Source organism: Ylistrum balloti, unplaced genomic scaffold (genome assembly GCF_031769215.1).
Source record: "Ylistrum balloti isolate Yb309-2 unplaced genomic scaffold, AGI_CSIRO_Ybal_v1 Utg371444, whole genome shotgun sequence".
NCBI classification, from domain to species: Eukaryota; Metazoa; Mollusca; class Bivalvia; order Pectinida; family Pectinidae; genus Ylistrum; species Ylistrum balloti.
Genome location: NW_026782757.1, coordinates 90,455 through 108,705, shown reverse-complemented (window position 1 = coordinate 108,705; position 18,251 = coordinate 90,455). Strand labels below are relative to the sequence as shown.

General features: G+C 34.8%; 1 protein-coding gene across 1 annotated transcript; it reads left to right on the top strand.

Moving 5' to 3' along the window:
• The first annotated feature begins 179 nt into the window (after positions 1-179).
• Positions 180-17,093, top strand: LOC132562539 (chromatin target of PRMT1 protein-like). The gene is made up of 7 exons (XM_060227285.1): positions 180-264; positions 1,611-1,681; positions 4,793-4,952; positions 7,183-7,298; positions 7,603-7,721; positions 8,114-8,198; positions 12,948-17,093. The coding sequence occupies exons 2-7, from the start codon at positions 1,620-1,622 to the stop codon at positions 13,177-13,179; spliced, it is 774 nt and encodes a 257-aa protein (XP_060083268.1). The 5' UTR covers positions 180-264; positions 1,611-1,619; the 3' UTR covers positions 13,180-17,093.
• Positions 17,094-18,251: the final 1,158 nt, after the last annotated feature.

The window sequence follows — 18,251 nt, the reverse complement described above, 5'->3', positions numbered from 1 at the left end:
GTCTTAATTGTTATAACAGATTTTTGTTCAAGTAGAGTAATTAATTGTTTGAAATTGTTTATTTAAGTTTCGAGACTGTAAGAAAAATAGGGTAAACCTAGAGGCCTAGCGAAGTGATATCGCCATTACTCGCACACATACCTAAGTGCAAGAGAGCAACGAATGGATCAACGCCATTATTGACACATAACTGTTATCGACCGACAAAACAATCCGTCATAATCACGATATTTTTGAAGCATCACTTAATCATAACACGCTAAGGTATACCACTGACATTTTATATTTTACTCTCCTGAGTATAAAGTTAAATGGTGCTAAATTTAATAAGTATTGACGGTTTCAAGTAGACCGGTTCACGTCTAGTTAGTTCTGATTGGTTTGTTACGGACTCTGCACTTCGTACAGTACTGATGTATTTATTTGCGTATAAGTATCAGATATGATTTTGGAACGAAACTCGCACTTTTGGCTTTCATTCGTTAATTATGTTTTGATTTTGCGTCAAATTTCATCGAAACTCAATTCATAAATAACGTTCATGGTCCAGAATTATCTTGGCGTAGGACAAATTTGTGTCGCCTCCATTTCTAGATGAAATCCTGCATCCAACATGAACCCACTCAATATTTCTCTCAGTTGAACAATAGGAACTTTGTAAAGATTCCAAAGAAAGATTGAAAATGTGACAAACATGACCCGGGTTCCAAGGTCTTTTGTAACTCCCTCAACTCTTGCTCAAAAGTCAATCTAATCAGAATGCACATATAATTCATGTCCGTTTATATAAAAGTAAGGCGTACATTACTCTACACTTATGATCGGACAACACTCCATAAGGGGTCATGTTCTGGTGAACTGAGGCACTCGGTAATTTTTGGATTCGAATATTTGATATTTTGCTCCTTTTTTTTGTGGGACTCCCTTAAATTTTGAGCACCATTTTTTTTATTTTTGGAAATGGTGCACTGAAATTGTCTATTTGAATTGAAGTTTTCCTTTGCAACATGTCATTACATCACAAAATTTTTATCAATTTGATAAGTAAGTTAATATATAGGATTGTGCAAGTGATTTTGCTTTCGTTTGGTAAACGGTAAATTGATAAGCAATTTACTCAAAAGTTTACTAGAACTTGATCCCATGGGATGTTGTACTGTCAGATTCTATGTGGAAAGTAACAGAGTGAGAATGAGGATATGCATTTTAAGATCAGGTAAAATGTTTGAATTCCAAAACTTTCTCCAGAACTGGAACACAGTGGTCTTTAAATGCTGGAGTTAGTTTGTTAAAACTGACTGTAAAACATAGGTTTTGTTGCTTAAATCTGGAGACTGCAATGGTGGAAGTTTTGCATGAAAAGACAAATTTTTACCAATATGTTGATTAACTTTACTGTAGCTTATAGCTATAATGGCTTGTAATTGTCAGATTCCAAAGATATGAGAAACTTGGGTTATTACCAATTATAAGTACATATAATGCCATTCAGATGTTCTACTGCTTTCACTGTATCAGTATTATTGAGCCATTTTTTCCATGGATCACATAGTATTGTAGTATTACACCAAGATGTTTGATGGTAATATTCAATACATTTGTCATTTCAGTTGTCAAAGATGTCGCAGATTCCTGCCAAAATAGTGCTGAAAAGCACTACAAAAATGTCCCTGAATGATAGGTGAGATTGATGAGAAAGGAGATGTCATTGGTGTTTTGATGCTTGTAATATTGAGGCCATTCAGGAAGAATTCAAGCATTGCAGTATCCATGATGATCTCGAGGGAGATGACTGGAGAGGAAAGAATGAATCGCATAATATGCCAGGAATTTTGTGGCCATTTCATCATGAACTGCTATCACAAAAAAAAGTCTTGAATTATAATGCAGTTGGGTGAAAAAAACACATGGTTTTACTCAATCTCCATTGGGTGTCAGATTACCATGGTTACATAGGTTTATGGCAACATTTTATGAGTTTGCCATAGAATGGCCACAGGTTCTGTTGCTAAGAAGTCATTGTTTCTTCTTAAACTGTTCAAGATGAATAGAGCTAAAAATACCATCATGATGAGCATAACACAAGCTTGCGGCTTTGAGCTCTTTAAAGATGATGTTCATGTTTGTCAGTTTTCCTGACCATACTTGAACAACGTATCAATAAGAAATGATTATGAAGAAAAGAAAACAATGGCTGTAAGAATTGTGCATTATATGAAGGGACTTTCAAATCCTGAAAATCTCCTGTCTTTTATTTCTCAGATTGTTTTTCTGATCTTTCAGTTTTGGTCTGTCCTTATTTCATACTTCCAGTTGATACAGTTGAATGAAAGAGTCCTAGAATGGTTTGCATGAATCCAACAAAATTTTGAAAAATGCAAGTTGTAGCATTTCTGATAAAATTTGGAGTATTTTTTTGTTTCGTTTTCAAATTCCAAATACTTAAATTCTAAAAGTTTTGTCATTGTAGTTTGATGTCTGGTGTATGACTGTTTGAAAGGTTGATGAATTAGTTATATTTTTACTGGTATGTTGTTTCAGAACTCCTCTCCATGTAATCCTGTATTACTACCTAGTATGTAATGTTTGCATCGCGACCCAAATCTAACAATAATTTTTGTTTTGGGTTCTTCTTCTACTTTTAAACCTGCTATATACTTTAGATGGCAAGAACTGTTTCTAACAAAATTCACCTATTTAATTTCTAACAATGCATGCTTTCAGTTCTCCTTGGTAGAAACTTGTAGCTCCAGATTGATTTAAGAAAATCTCTAAAATATTGGTTCAGCACATATTCAGATTTTCACAAACTATGTTGGTAGTTTTCATATCAAACCTTGTATTGCTTTACACAAAATATTTGTATTTTAGTGTTGGAATTAGTTTCAGATTATTTTTCCATTATCTTGTCATTTCGTCACTCGTTACATCAGATTAAAAGAATTGTTCTTCCGTATATTGATCTCTTGATCAACATTCTTTTCTGCTTCCATCAAAGCTATACTCAGATTCAAGTTGTCACAGATTTCCTTTGCTTTCTTGACATGTGCATTATAACCAGCTGTTTAGCAATGCTAATCAGTGGTAAGTGTTATGATCACAGCTTTCCCATCTAATTATATCTCTGATCATTCCTTTATTTCAGAAATTCAAGAGCCATTTCATTAGTGTAGATCCACATGATTCTGACTGTCTATTTCTTTATTTCATGTAACTTATCCTGCTGTTTAGTCTTTCAGTGGTAAGTGATATGTGCATGAATTTACTCTGTCATTATGTTATTTACATTCATTCTCTGTTGACAAACTTTCAGTTTTGGTTGATTACACAGATTCCTCAGTTTACAAACACATGGATTTGGCTGTTTGGTTATTCTTCTCTGTTGACATAAGTTTCCTTACTTTTCTCTGTTGACACACAGTTGGTTTTGGCTGTTTGGTTACAGATCTTTGGAATGTCTACAAGACTTTATCATGGATTGTCATTAGTAAAGAGTTGTGTGACATAACTGGTTGTTTAGTACATTTTTGTATGTTAAATTGTTCAGTGGTAAGCCTTATAGTCAGTCTTGTACCAAACAGAGGATTTTCATGTGATATAATTACATATATATTCCTTGTGTGAACGTCTCTGTATTTTATATTAACAGATTCTTTGTTTTTGTCTTGATTTTTTTTCTTCTGTCACTTTATTAAGTTCATGAGTATTTTGTGCCGTGAATTTTTGAATTTATGGAAAAAATCTATTTGTTCAAGAAATGGTAGGTCATTGACCTTCATTAAAATACCATGTATGGTTGTATACAGTTTCAAATATTTTGCATGAGTGTTGATAAAAGATTTGAACAGATACTGTGTTGTCAAAAAATTCATCTTGAAATCTTTTCATCATCCGATTCTGATCCTCTCCCATTCAGTATCGCCAACTCAAAATAAAAATCCTTCAAAAAATAGGCAGAATGGTGGAAATATTTTCTGTTTAAAATAAAAATCTGCTAAATTGATGATAATCTCTTCTATGATAAGGTATACTGAGTAGTGAGGAATTTTAAACCTTACAGTTATGTCATCATTTTAAATGAAACAGAATATGCTGAAGTGGATGTTACATGAGATATAATCTCTGGGAAATAGGCCACAATGGAAGAACATTGAAATATCAGCCCTGAAGAATTATAACATGTCCCTGACCCTGTTCCCTAGCAACCCAACAAACATTCTCTTTCTCATTGGATAAAAAATACTTTCAATAAATGACACCACTTGTAAGTGATAATGAATTATTTTTCCAATGTATTTGAAATTTACTAAGAAAAAAAGAAATTCAGGTTGTGTTTGGTAATTATTTATGTGTGCGTTTTCCTGGTCGCATGAATACACTCTCAACCTGCATGTGTTTACTGGAGTGCAGTCATTGAACTGTTTTGGGAAATTTTCTTGTTGAAATCTTTTCTTGTAGATCTTGAACTCTTTCTGCAGTCTGTTGGAATTCTGTCCCACATTGTTCAATTGCACATGGTGTATATGCACAATTTTGGTATTTGTTAGAAAATTATTAAATATACAGCCAAAATGCTTTTGCTCAATTAACATCCATGCTCTGATGCCATGGAATAATCTAGATATTTGAGATCTAGAAGAAAAAAAGCTCTGACATAGATATAACTGACAACCTGAGAAAATGTTGTAGCAAGTCTGGATGAGAAATTCAGACGAGGTTGTTTGTTGAAAAGTTTTGTACACAATCAGAAGCAGGCATTGATATCATTGCTTTCCTCTCCCAACACTTGAAGATTCACCAACATCCAAAATACAAGACCAGCCCAACAAGCCACTGTCCAGAATATACGCGCCAAAATGGTTGCCCAGCAACAAGCGTCTGTCGCTAACCGTCGTCTGGCTCTCCAGATGGCCAATAGACCCACCGTTCAAGCAGCCCTCAGAGTGAAGAAGGTAAGATAAATATTATGATAGATAGGTCATTTGAAGAAAATTTTAATATATGGTCAAAAAACTAAGCAAGCACCCTTATAATTGAGTCTTCTAATGCTTTTCAAAATTGGCCTCCATAACCTCGATATGTGTTCTAGCACCTTTGTATAGTAGTGTCCACTGGTCAAGGAAACATTGGATCACATGATCAGATCATGTAACCAAGTTTAGAACTGCCAGATTTAGTTGATTTATTAGCCCACCAACATCAGATGGTAGGCTATTCAAATCACCCTGCGTCCATGGTCCGTCTGTCCGTAAACAATTCTTGTTACCGCTATTTCTGGAAAAGTACTGGATGGATCTTTCCATCTGACAGGCAGTCATCTGGTAGGCTATTCAAATCACTCTGCGTCCATGGTCCGTCTGTCCGTAAACAATTCTTGTTACCGCTATTTCTGGAAAAGTACTGGATGGATCTTTCCATCTGACAGGCAGTCATCTTGGATTTTGAGAGTAAAATCTTGTTACTGCTATTTCTGAGAAAGTACTGGATGGATCTTTGTCAAATTTCATATTGAGCTTCCCCTTGGTCCCTAGTTGTGCAGTGTACCTTTTTTGGAGTGATTCAAATTCAAGATGGCCGTCTGTGGGCCATCTTTTATTTTGAAGTATAAGTTTGTTACCGCTATTTCTGAGAAAGTGCTGGATGGATCTTAGTCAAATTTCATATTGAGCTTCCCCTTTGCAGGGTTTTCCATAAAAGCCGGTCACCGGCCAATTTGACTGGATGGATCTTTCTCAAATTTCATATGCAGTTTCCCCTTGGTCCCTAGTTGTGCATTGTACCTTTTTTGGACTGATCCGAAATCAAGATGGCTGACAGGCAGTCATCTTGGATTTTGAGAGTAAAATATTGTTACTGCTATTTCTGAGTAAGTACTGGATGGATCCTTCTGATATTTCATAGATATTGGTTTCCCTTGGTCCCTAGTTGTGCATTGTACCTTTTTGGACCGATTTGAATTCAAGATGGCTGACAGGCGGCCATCTTTTATTTTGAAGTAAAAGTTTGTAATCGCTATTTCTGGGAAAGTACTGGATGGATCTTTCTCAAATTTCATATTGAGCTTCCCCTTGGTCCCTCGTTGTGCAGTGTACCTTTTTTGGACTGATTCAAATTCAAGATGGCTGACAGGCAGTCATCTTGGATTTTGAGAGAAAAATCTTGTTACTGCTATTTCTGAGGAAGTACTGGATGGATCCTTCATAGATATAGGTTTCCCTTGGTCACTAGTTGTGCATTGTACCTTTTTTGGACTGATTTGAAATCAAGGTGGCCCAAAGGCAGCCATTTTGGAGGTCGACAGTAATACAGCACAAGCATATTGTCCATTATCCACTTGTAACTGACTATCTAATAATACTTTGGGATCTTTTTTCAAATGATATTTGCTAATAGGTGCTTAATAAAAATATCTTGTGCCATCATTGAGTACATTCAATGAAGACCAGTTCACGAACATTTACAACACCTGTAACAAACAAAAAAAATAAACAAATCCCCAAGAACTGAAAACAGATCCTCAAATGGTGGGCGCCAAGATCCCACTGGGATCTCTTGTATAATGATGGGGAGCCTTTAATTATTTAGTGTTATATACTGTACAACAGATGTCATGGCCGACTGTCAGTCTGTGTAGATTTATATAATGATGGGGAGACTTTAATTATTTAGTGTTATATACTGTACAACAGATGTCATGGCCGCCTGTCAGTCTGTGTTTATATAATGATGGGGAGACTTTAATTATTTAGTGTTATATACTGTACAACAGATGTCATGGCCGCCTGTCAGTCTGTGTAGATTTATATAATGATGGGGAGACTTTAATTATTTAGTGTTATATACTGTACAACAGATGTCATGGCCGCCTGTCAGTCTGTGTTTATATAATGATGGGGAGACTTTAATTGTTTAGTGTTATATACTGTGCAACAGATGTCATGGCCGCCTGTCAGTCTGTGTAGATTTATATAATGATGGGGAGACTTTAATTATTCAGTGTTATATACTGTGCAACAGATGTAATGTCATATAAATAGCATGGTGAGTGATTTTCTCTGTCTCATTATGGTTATGAATCAGTTGTGCACCTCTGTAAGTATGGTTTAATTAACCATATAAACCATAAAAAAGTAGTGGAACAAAATTAGTTACATTTAAATTAAAATGTTTTCTGTCTTTTAGCAAAACCTGAAGCAGAGACTTGGGGTGAAGGCCAGGCTAAATCTGAATGCTGTCAGAGGTGGAGCTGCCAATGCTGGCGGTGATGGACGTGGGCGTGGCAGCAGTAGAGGGATGAGGTAGGGTTTTGTCTTCTTGACTTCGTGTAATAAAACTTTTTCTTTTGATCTTGGTAGGTTTTGCCTCTGTATGTATCATTCTACTTCTTTTGAATGAAATATATATTTGTCTTTCAATTTTGATGACTTATATCGCTGTAACTTTGTGTATACTGCAGCAGATCTTATCAAATTCATTGATAAAGCATCTTTCTATTCAGAACAAAACTATGTGACCTAATTTTTTCATCAGGAAATGAATCGCAGTGAACTATTGAGGTGGTACAAATTTTGATTGCAAATATTTTACTATGATTTATTACAGAGGACGTGGAGGATTTCGAGGTGCGCGTGGACAGAGAGGAGGAAGTGGTCAGCAGGGCATGAGGCGAGGACGTGGTGGTGGAGATGTTGCCAATAGGGCTAGAGGAGGATTTGGACGAGGTATTAACAAAACAGTGCTTCTCGTCTTATTTAGTTGTTAGCACTCATGAGCCACAGTTACGTTTTAAATTTTCTTTTCGGTCTCAAAAATGAAAATGTCAATTTTGAAATCCGAATTTTAAGGGAAATTACTTTTGTTACTTTAATGGCTATTGCTGAAAAAACTGATTACCAATCCAGTGACATTTTAACTGAAATACTTCCATCCAAGGTTTGGACTTCCTGTTATTTTCTTTTGTGTACATATTATTAAATTGTAAGGATGTTATCTATAAACACAACCTTCACAGAAGAGATGTCTTTGATAATGAAAAGCAGTCAAAACGAAAATAGAAAATATCAGGGAATGCTCTGTAAATATTTAAAGAAAACCTCCAACTTGATGTTAACAGGCCGTGGAGGAAGGGGTAACTTTCAGAATCAAGGTCAGGAAAATTCTACAGGAGGATTCCGAGGGGGCAGAGGCAGAGGATTCAGGTAAGATGATGGATGGGGGCTCCTGATGGGAGTTCTGATGGCATGTTACAGATTTTCATGCAGTTAGAGTGATTCTTGAGAGGTATAGGGTCTGCTTAACAGCAAACTCTACACATACACCACCTGATAGACATCCCTAATGTGACAGTTTGATGTAACACACTTGGAAGTTGTTCATAATGTCAGTTTGATGTAACACACTTGGAAGTTGTCCATAATGTCAGTTTGGTGTAACACACTTGGAAGTTGTTCATAATGTCAGTTTGGTGTAACACACTTGGAAGTTGTCAATAATGGCAGTTTGATGTAACACACTTTGAAGTTGTCAATAATGTCAGTTTGATGTAACACACTTGGTCAATAATGACAGTTTGATGTAACACACTTGGTCAATAATGTCAGTTTGATGTAACACACTTGGTCAATAATGTCAGTTTGGTGTAACACACTTGGTCAATAATGTCAGTTTGGTGTAACACACTTGGTCAATAATGTCAGTTTGGTATAACACACTTGGAAGTTGTCAATAATGTCAGTTTGGTGTAACACACTTGGAAATTGTCAATAATGACAGTTTGATGTAACACACTTGGTCAATAATGTCAGTTTGGTGTAACACACTTGGTCAATAATGTCAGTTTGGTGTAACACACTTGGTCAATAATGTCAGTTTGGTGTAACACACTTGGTCAATAATGTCAGTTTGGTGTAACACACTTGGAAGTTGTCAATAATGACAGTTTGGTGTAACACACTTGGTCAATAATGTCAGTTTGGTGTAACACACTTGGTCAATAATGTCAGTTTGATGTAACACACTTGGTCAATAATGTCAGTTTGATGTAACACACTTGGTCAATCATGTCAGTTTGATGTAAAATACTTGGTCAATAATGTCAGTTTGGTGTAACACACTTGGTCAATAATGTCAGTTTGATGTAACACACTTGGTCAATAATGTCAGTTTGGTGTAACACACTCGGTCAATAATGTCAGTTTGATGTAACACACTTGGTCAATAATGTCAGTTTGGTGTAACACACTTGGAAGTTGTCAATGATGTCAGTTTGATGTAACACACTTGGTCAATAATGTCAGTTTGGTGTAACACACTTGGTCAATAATGTCAGTTTGATGTAACACACTTGGTCAATAATGTCAGTTTGGTGTAACACACTCGGTCAATAATGTCAGTTTGTTGTAACACACTTGGTCAATAATGTCAGTTTGGTGTAACACACTTGGTCAATAATGTCAGTTTGGTGTAACACACTTGGTCAATAATGTCAGTTTGATGTAACACACTTGGTCAATAATGTCAGTTTGATGTAACACACTTGGTCAATAATGTCAGTTTGGTGTAACACACTTGGAAGTTGTCAATGATGTCAGTTTGATGTAACACACTTGGTCAATAATGTCAGTTTGGTGTAACACACTTGGTCAATGATGTCAGTTTGATGTAACACACTTGGTCAATAATGTCAGTTTGGTGTAACACACTTGGTCAATAATGTCAGTTTGATGTAACACACTTGGTCAATAATGTCAGTTTGGTGTAACACACTCGGTCAATAATGTCAGTTTGATGTAACACACTTGGTCAATAATGTCAGTTTGGTGTAACACACTTGGTCAATAATGTCAGTTTGATGTAACACACTTGGTCAATAATGTCAGTTTGGTGTAACACACTCGGTCAATAATGTCAGTTTGTTGTAACACACTTGGTCAATAATGTCAGTTTGGTGTAACACACTTGGTCAATAATGTCAGTTTGGTGTAACACACTTGGTCAATAATGTCAGTTTGATGTAACACACTCGGTCAATAATGTCAGTTTGATGTAACACACTTGGTCAATAATGTCAGTTTGGTGTAACACACTTGGAAGTTGTCAATGATGTCAGTTTGATGTAACACACTTGGTCAATAATGTCAGTTTGGTGTAACACACTTGGTCAATGATGTCAGTTTGATGTAACACACTTGGTCAATAATGTCAGTTTGGTGTAACACACTTGGTCAATAATGTCAGTTTGATGTAACACACTTGGTCAATAATGTCAGTTTGGTGTAACACACTTGGTCAATAATGTCAGTTTGGTGTAACACACTTGGTCAATAATGTCAGTTTGATGTAACACACTTGGTCAATAATGTCAGTTTGGTGTAACACGCTTGGTCAATAATGTCAGTTTGGTGTAACACGCTTGGTCAATAATGTCAGTTTGGTGTAACACGCTTGGTCAATAATGTCAGTTTGGTGTAACATGCTTGGTCAATAATGTCAGTTTGGTGTAACACGCTTGGTCAATAATGTCAGTTTGGTGTAACACGCTTGGTCAATAATGTCAGTTTGGTGTAACACGCTTGGTCAATAATGTCAGTTTGGTGTAACACACTTGGTCAATCATGTCAGTTTGGTGCAACACTCTTGGTCAATAATGTCAGTTTGGTGTAACACGCTTGGTCAATAATGTCAGTTTGGTGTAACACGCTTGGTCAATAATGTCAGTTTGGTGTAACACACTTGGTCAATAATGTCAGTTTGGTGTAACACACTTGTAACACACTTGGTCAATAATGTCAGTTTGGTGTAACACACTTGGTCAATAATGTCAGTTTGTTGTAACACACTTGGTCAATAATGTCAGTTTGGTGTAACACACTTGGTCAATAATGTCAGTTTGATGTAACACACTTGGTCAATAATGTCAGTTTGGTGTAACACACTTGGAAGTTGTCAATGATGTCAGTTTGATGTAACACACTTGGTCAATAATGTCAGTTTGGTGTAACACACTTGGTCAATGATGTCAGTTTGATGTAACACACTTGGTCAATAATGTCAGTTTGGTGTAACACACTTGGTCAATAATGTCAGTTTGATGTAACACACTTGGTCAATAATGTCAGTTTGGTGTAACACACTCGGTCAATAATGTCAGTTTGATGTAACACACTTGGTCAATAATGTCAGTTTGGTGTAACACACTTGGTCAATAATGTCAGTTTGATGTAACACACTTGGTCAATAATGTCAGTTTGGTGTAACACACTCGGTCAATAATGTCAGTTTGTTGTAACACACTTGGTCAATAATGTCAGTTTGGTGTAACACACTTGGTCAATAATGTCAGTTTGGTGTAACACACTTGGTCAATAATGTCAGTTTGATGTAACACACTCGGTTGTCAATAATGTCAGTTTGATGTAACACACTTGGTCAATAATGTCAGTTTGGTGTAACACACTTGGAAGTTGTCAATGATGTCAGTTTGATGTAACACACTTGGTCAATAATGTCAGTTTGGTGTAACACACTTGGTCAATGATGTCAGTTTGATGTAACACACTTGGTCAATAATGTCAGTTTGGTGTAACACACTTGGTCAATAATGTCAGTTTGATGTAACACACTTGGTCAATAATGTCAGTTTGGTGTAACACACTTGGTCAATAATGTCAGTTTGGTGTAACACACTTGGTCAATAATGTCAGTTTGATGTAACACACTTGGTCAATAATGTCAGTTTGGTGTAACACGCTTGGTCAATAATGTCAGTTTGATGTAACACACTTGGTCAATAATGTCAGTTTGGTGTAACACACTTGGTCAATAATGTCAGTTTGGTGTAACACTTGGTCAATAATGTCAGTTTGGTGTAACACGCTTGGTCAATAATGTCAGTTTGGTGTAACACACTTGGTCAATAATGTCAGTTTGCTGTAACACACTTGGTCAATAATGTCAGTTTGGTGTAACACACTTGGTCAATCATGTCAGTTTGGTGCAACACTCTTGGTCAATAATGTCAGTTTGGTGTAACACACTTGGTCAATAATGTCAGTTTGGTGTAACACGCTTGGTCAATAATGTCAGTTTGGTGTAACACACTTGGTCAATAATGTCAGTTTGGTGTAACACACTTGGTCAATAATGTCAGTTTGGTGTAACACACTCGGTCAATAATGTCAGTTTGGTGTAACACACTTGGTCAATAATGTCAGTTTGGTGTAACACACTTGGTCAATAATGTCAATTTGGTGCAACACACTTGGTCAATCATGTCAGTTTGGTGTAACACACTTGGTCAATAATGTCAGTTTGGTGTAACACGCTTGGTCAAAAATGTCAGTTTGGTGTAACACACTTGGTCAGTAATGTCAGTTTGGTGTAACACACTTGGTCAATAATGTCAGTTTGGTGTAACACACTTGGTCAATAATGTCAATTTGGTGCAACACACTTGGTCAATAATGTCAGTTTGATGTAACACACTTGGTCAATAATGTCAGTTTGGTGTAACACACTTGGTCAATAATGTCAGTTTGGTGTAACACACTTGAATATCTAAGCTAGAAAATACATTAAGAATTAAGACAGAAAGTCAATAATTCAATGCCTCTGTGATTTGATCCTGGAACCACTGGTTTACTAATGTGATGCTCAGCTGATTGCACAGAAGAAAAATTCTCTAGCTGAGTGGTATATTTCAGCTAGTATTTTGCTAAGGTTACAAAATAAGTTAAAAAATTAAAGATATACTCTTTATTTAAAATTTATCTTTGTTTTTGTGTCATAAACAAATATAACAAATGTGGTATTGATAGCACAGGATGTGAAAATATTGATCTGATATGTTATTGGTTTAGAATTATGGCATGAATCCGGAGAAGTGTCCAATTAGCTAGAACAAATGACAATCAATTTTTATCTGATCGCATGATATTTTGTTACTGCAGGGGCAGAGGTCAGGGAGGAAACCGTGGTACTGGACAGAGCCCCATGGGAAGGGGACGTGGTCGATTCCAGAGGGGGCGTGGTCGTGGAGGTCAGCGTGGCAGAGGTCGTGGGGGTATGCAGACACAGGTCAGCAAGGAGGATTTAGACAACCAGCTGGACGTCTACATGTCCAAAACCAAAAACTACCTTGATAATGAACTGGATGCCTACATGCAACAAAGTGATATCTGAATTTTTGGAAACAGAGGAATGTCTTAGAAAAGTCTCATAACATTGGGAAAGTCCTTGAGAAACAAGAGGGATGTTATAGAATAGTCTTGTGGGAGAAACATTGAACAGGGATGTGGAAAAAACATCTAAAATGTTAGGAGTACATAGAAAGGACATTTGTGATAAAATTGCTGATTAGGTTGGAAAAGTGATCAAGGTGATATAAAACCTAATGATGGAATACATTGACATGTGCAAAGATTAAGAATTTCTCCATTTATTGTGTAACAGATATTGGAGATCAGCAGGTTATATCTGGGCTTGTTCACGTTTGTATGTATATTTACTGGAAGAGATATGGATAGGTTTGTGTCCAGCTGGTATGATAACTTGTGCTGGAGATGGTGGTTGTTACACATTCAAGTGATTTTTAATGTATAAGTCAGAAAGTACTGAAATGAAATGTAAAGGGCTATCTTCTCTATGTATTCAGTAAAGTTAGAAGACCAATGTTAAAAATCTTAAATGTTTCTATTAATTTATTATCACAAAAGATTGAAATGTCAAGTTTAAGTTTTAATGATTCTGTTCAATTAAACTTGGAGGACATTAGTTAGACTGTTGATGACAGCAGTGATGTGTAATGTTATATCAGATAAAACAGTTGATTAACAATATATTAATGCTGAGTCTAAATGTTATGATCTTGTATTGAATAGAAACCATGTCCTGTTTTATGTATGTGTTAATACCTTGACTACACAATCGGTTACATTTCTACCACTTTTAAGTTATGAATTTTGAATGTATTTATAATTGAGTCTTAATTCGAAGGTCAAAACTAATGAAATATGACCTTGCTACATTCATAAAACTGTCATCACATAATATATACAGATATACCCTATTTTACAGTGAAGCGTTGATGATCAGATCAAAGTAAATTGGGATGTATAGTACAAATGCACAGGTAGAGGATACTGAAAGTTGGTTTAAACTGTCTAGTACTCAAATTTTGCCATTAAACATAAAATTTTAAAGGGAAAATCAATATTCAGAAAGACAAATACTCCAAAGTTCCTTTAAATGATGTACTTAACAAGAAAAGATTTATGTAGAAAACTTCCTTGTACAAACCACAAAGAATATAGTATAATGATAAAAACATCACATAATGTCTAGTTTTGGTATCCACGAAAGTTGTAACACTTGATATGATGTCTTAGGATTATTGTAAACTTGTATACATACATTTTAGCGACAAATTATTGACATGAATCTAGCAGCAATTATTGGAAATACCCAAATTCATTTTTGTAATTTTGTTCAAAAATTAATATTGTGCTAATATTTGATAGTGCTTAAGTTTAAATTAAACTGCAAAAGAAGAGAGCCCACAAATTTTTCATTCTATGCAGTTGTTGAATTGAATTGTTTTGCTGTCCAGCAGTTGGGGGGGATCGTGGTTTTAAAGTGAAATGACAGATTATCATAGACAAAGTTAAGTATATTGGATAGAACAAATTCAGGTTTAGGTAGCAGTGTACAGTAGTTTGTTAAATGGTGATATTGTTGTTACAGTATAATCTAAAGACATTATTTTATCCTTCCATAACCAGTGGATACCTTTTGTTTTTCCTGTCTTTATATTTGAAGCCGTTTATTAATTGTATTTTCTAATCCCTGAAATCTTTTAAATGGGATATTTTTATGCACACATACATAGAGAATCCAGCTATTTACAGTTTTTTTACCAATTTTCCACTTAGGCCACACGGGTGGCTAAAATGTTCAGGAAAAAACTGGTGCTAACACACGATCTCTAGCATTTCAGCGTGGTGTAGATTGATCAGTGACTTTTGTGTCTTGGATATTTAAGTCGTGTGCTTTTCCTGTAGGAAAGGCCAAATTTTGAGACCCCAATATATCTCTTTGTATTCGGACGTCTCCAAATTTTGAAATTGATGTTCTGGTTTCATTTTTAAAAATTCCTGCAGAAATTATTGGTCTTTGGTTAGTTTATTACTGGGCATAGACTTATTGTCATAAACACATCTGTGTGTGAAAGGTCACACCAAAGCTTGGTTTTTAGGAAGCAGGAAGTAAATCAGGTGAAAATTATCCAAAATGAGGAAAGATAATGTAATATTTTGGTCAATAGTTTTTTGAGCTATAGATGTACATCATTTTGTAATTTTGGGAAATTTTTGGAATTTTTACTAGGAATACTTGAATATACTTTGTAAATGTTTTATGTAGAATTGCTAATAAGTAATGTTTGAAATGCTGTCTATGATATAGATACTAGATACAATGGTGATAATTAATGTATATAGATATCATCTGGAGATTGTTTTAGTAGTAATATCCTTGGTGTCTATTGTGATGAAATACTTCTGTGTTCCATTGAATACTAACTTATTTCTGGGAATAAAACTTATTTCTGAAAATAGGTTGTGAAATAAGATAGTGTAGAATTATATAATTTTGTGGGGTTAAAATTTCACGATTTTCCAAAAACAAATTTTCGTCGGCACCTGATGTCATGATTTAGTCTTTATTCTGGAAATATATGTCAACTTTTGTCTATTATTTTGGGGAATTTTTTGTTATTTAGAGTACCCACAAAGTCAATGTTAATAATTCTATATAAAAATTCCAGATGTTTCAGTATATGATTTATCATAACACTTATAACTAACTAAAAATGTCTTACAGTGATTGATTCAGTGCAATATATATCCAAAATATATGAATTAGGCTTCATTATTCGATTTCACATTTTTATTTTCTTTATCTTCTTAAAAACATTTTTTTTTTTTTGTAGTTGTCTGCGAGATATTGTTTATGATACAAATGGCGCTATGTTAAAAAACATGTATATATCATATATATGTAAAATGAACGTATGTATGAATGTAGGAAAATCTGATAAAACTCTGAAAGGAATAAACTTCTCACCATAATTTAGTTCACAGCCTATTATCTAAAACACAAATTATCCATTAATTTCTAAGGGTTAAATTTGATCCTAGAGTCCTGAGGTTTGGTTTACTGGATTAGTCTGTAGTATACTATAATGGCCCTTCTTTGACCTTTGTATAACCATGGTTAACAGTGGAGATGTATGGTATGGTCACCAGTGATGACAAGATCAACCAGTGTGTGGCCTGGTTTACAAATGGTCTGCGGCATGGTTAACCAATGGTGTCGTGTTACCTTTCAGTTTCACTATGAGATGTATGATGGGTCTAAAACCCAGCTTTCTACTGTATGAGATCACCTTGTTAGTTGGCAGCAGAACGTTTGACCATGTTCAGGCAGTTTGAATGATTCAAACAAAGCTTTGAATAAAAATATTACAGCTCTATCAACCCAAAACAGATACAGAATAATACAGAATATTCAGTCAAATTATTACTCATGAAATCTTCAAGAACTTATCAGATTTTTAAAAAATTACAGTTATTGACACATATTTGTGTTGGACTACTACTTCCTGTGTGATGAATCCATCTGCTGTAAGTTTCTGAGATAGATCAATTCTCATTGAACAAGTCGTTCAGACCATTTGGACAAAGTGAAGCTGTTCCTTAGTGAGCGGTTAGTAGTCTTCTACTGACTTTGTTTAGTCTTTTATGTGAAATTTTGTAGTCATTTTGTTGTTTGTGTGCTGCTTTTTGCCTTCAAGTCTTACTTAGTATTAGTGGAGGTGTTGGCTGTCGATTAAGAGAGTGTTAGGATGTGTGAGAATGAGAGAGAAAATGATGTTGAAACCATGATTGTAGTAAGATAACATCTGTGATCACATATTTGTGTGTCACTCGACAGTTTCTTCAAAGAATGTATGTAATATCATATTTCATTATTATTTAACTGTTAAACATTACATTACATGTAGACCCTAATAAAAACATTTCATAATCTGTTAGAAATCAGCTTTCGTTTTTGTGTACTGAAAATTTGTTGATTTACATATTTTGTCAATGTTAATGTCAACATAATGTCTGTATTTGTCTATCCAGCTAATATCATTGTCAATGTTAAAAGGCTATCCAGCTAATATCATTGTCAATGTTAAAAGGCTATCTAGCTAATATCATTGTCAATGTTCAAAGACTATCCAGCTAATATCATTGTCAATGTTAAAAGACTATCCAGCTAATATCATTGTCAATGTTAAAAGGCTATCCAGCTAATATCATTGTCAATGTTAAAAGGCTATCCAGCTAATATCATTGTCAATGTTAAAAGACTATTCAGCTAATATCATTGTCAATGTTAAAAGGCTATCCAGCTAATATCATTGTCAATGTTAAAAGGCTATCTAGCTAATATCATTGTCAATGTTCAAAGACTATCCAGCTAATATCACTGTCAATGTTAAAAGGCTATCCAGCTAATATCATTGTCAATGTTATTAGACTATCCAGCTAATATCATTGTCAATGTTAAAAGACTATCCAGCTAATATCATTGTCAATGTTAAAAGGCTATCCAGCTAATATCATTGTCAATGTTAAAAGACTATCCAGCTAATATCATTGTCAATGTTAAAAGGCTATCCAGCTAATATCATTGTCAATGTTAAAAGGCTATCCAGCTAATATCATTGTCAATGTTATTAGACTATCCAGCTAATATCATTGTCAATGTTAAAAGGCTATCCAGCTAATATCATTGTCAATGTTAAAAGGCTATCTAGCTAATATCATTGTCAATGTTCAAAGACTATCCAGCTAATATCATTGTCAATGTTAAAAGACTATCCAGCTAATATCATTGTCAATGTTAAAAGACTATCCAGCTAATATCATTGTCAATGTTAAAAGGCTATCCAGCTAATATCATTGTCAATGTTAAAAGACTATTCAGCTAATATGTCAATGTTAAAAGGCTATCCAGCTAATATTGTCAATGTTATTAGAATATCCAGCTAATATCATTGTCAATGTTAAAAGACTATTAAGCTAATATGTCAATGTTAAAAGACTATCCAGCTAATATCATTGTCAATGTTAAAAGGCTATCCAGCTAATATCATTGTCAATGTTAAAAGACTATCCAGCTAATATCATTGTCAATGTTAAAAG

What these genes read in the sequence shown, in the direction of transcription:
- LOC132562539 (XM_060227285.1), top strand. Translation starts at nt 1,620, where the DNA reads ATGTCGCAGATTCCTGCCAAAATAGTGCTGAAAAGCACTACAAAAATG. An exon ending in AAAATGTCCCTGAATGATAG is followed by an intron (nt 1,682 to 4,792) that starts GTGAGATTGATG and finishes CAACACTTGAAG; the next exon opens with ATTCACCAACATCCAAAATA. An exon ending in TAGAGGAGGATTTGGACGAG is followed by an intron (nt 7,722 to 8,113) that starts GTATTAACAAAA and finishes TGATGTTAACAG; the next exon opens with GCCGTGGAGGAAGGGGTAAC.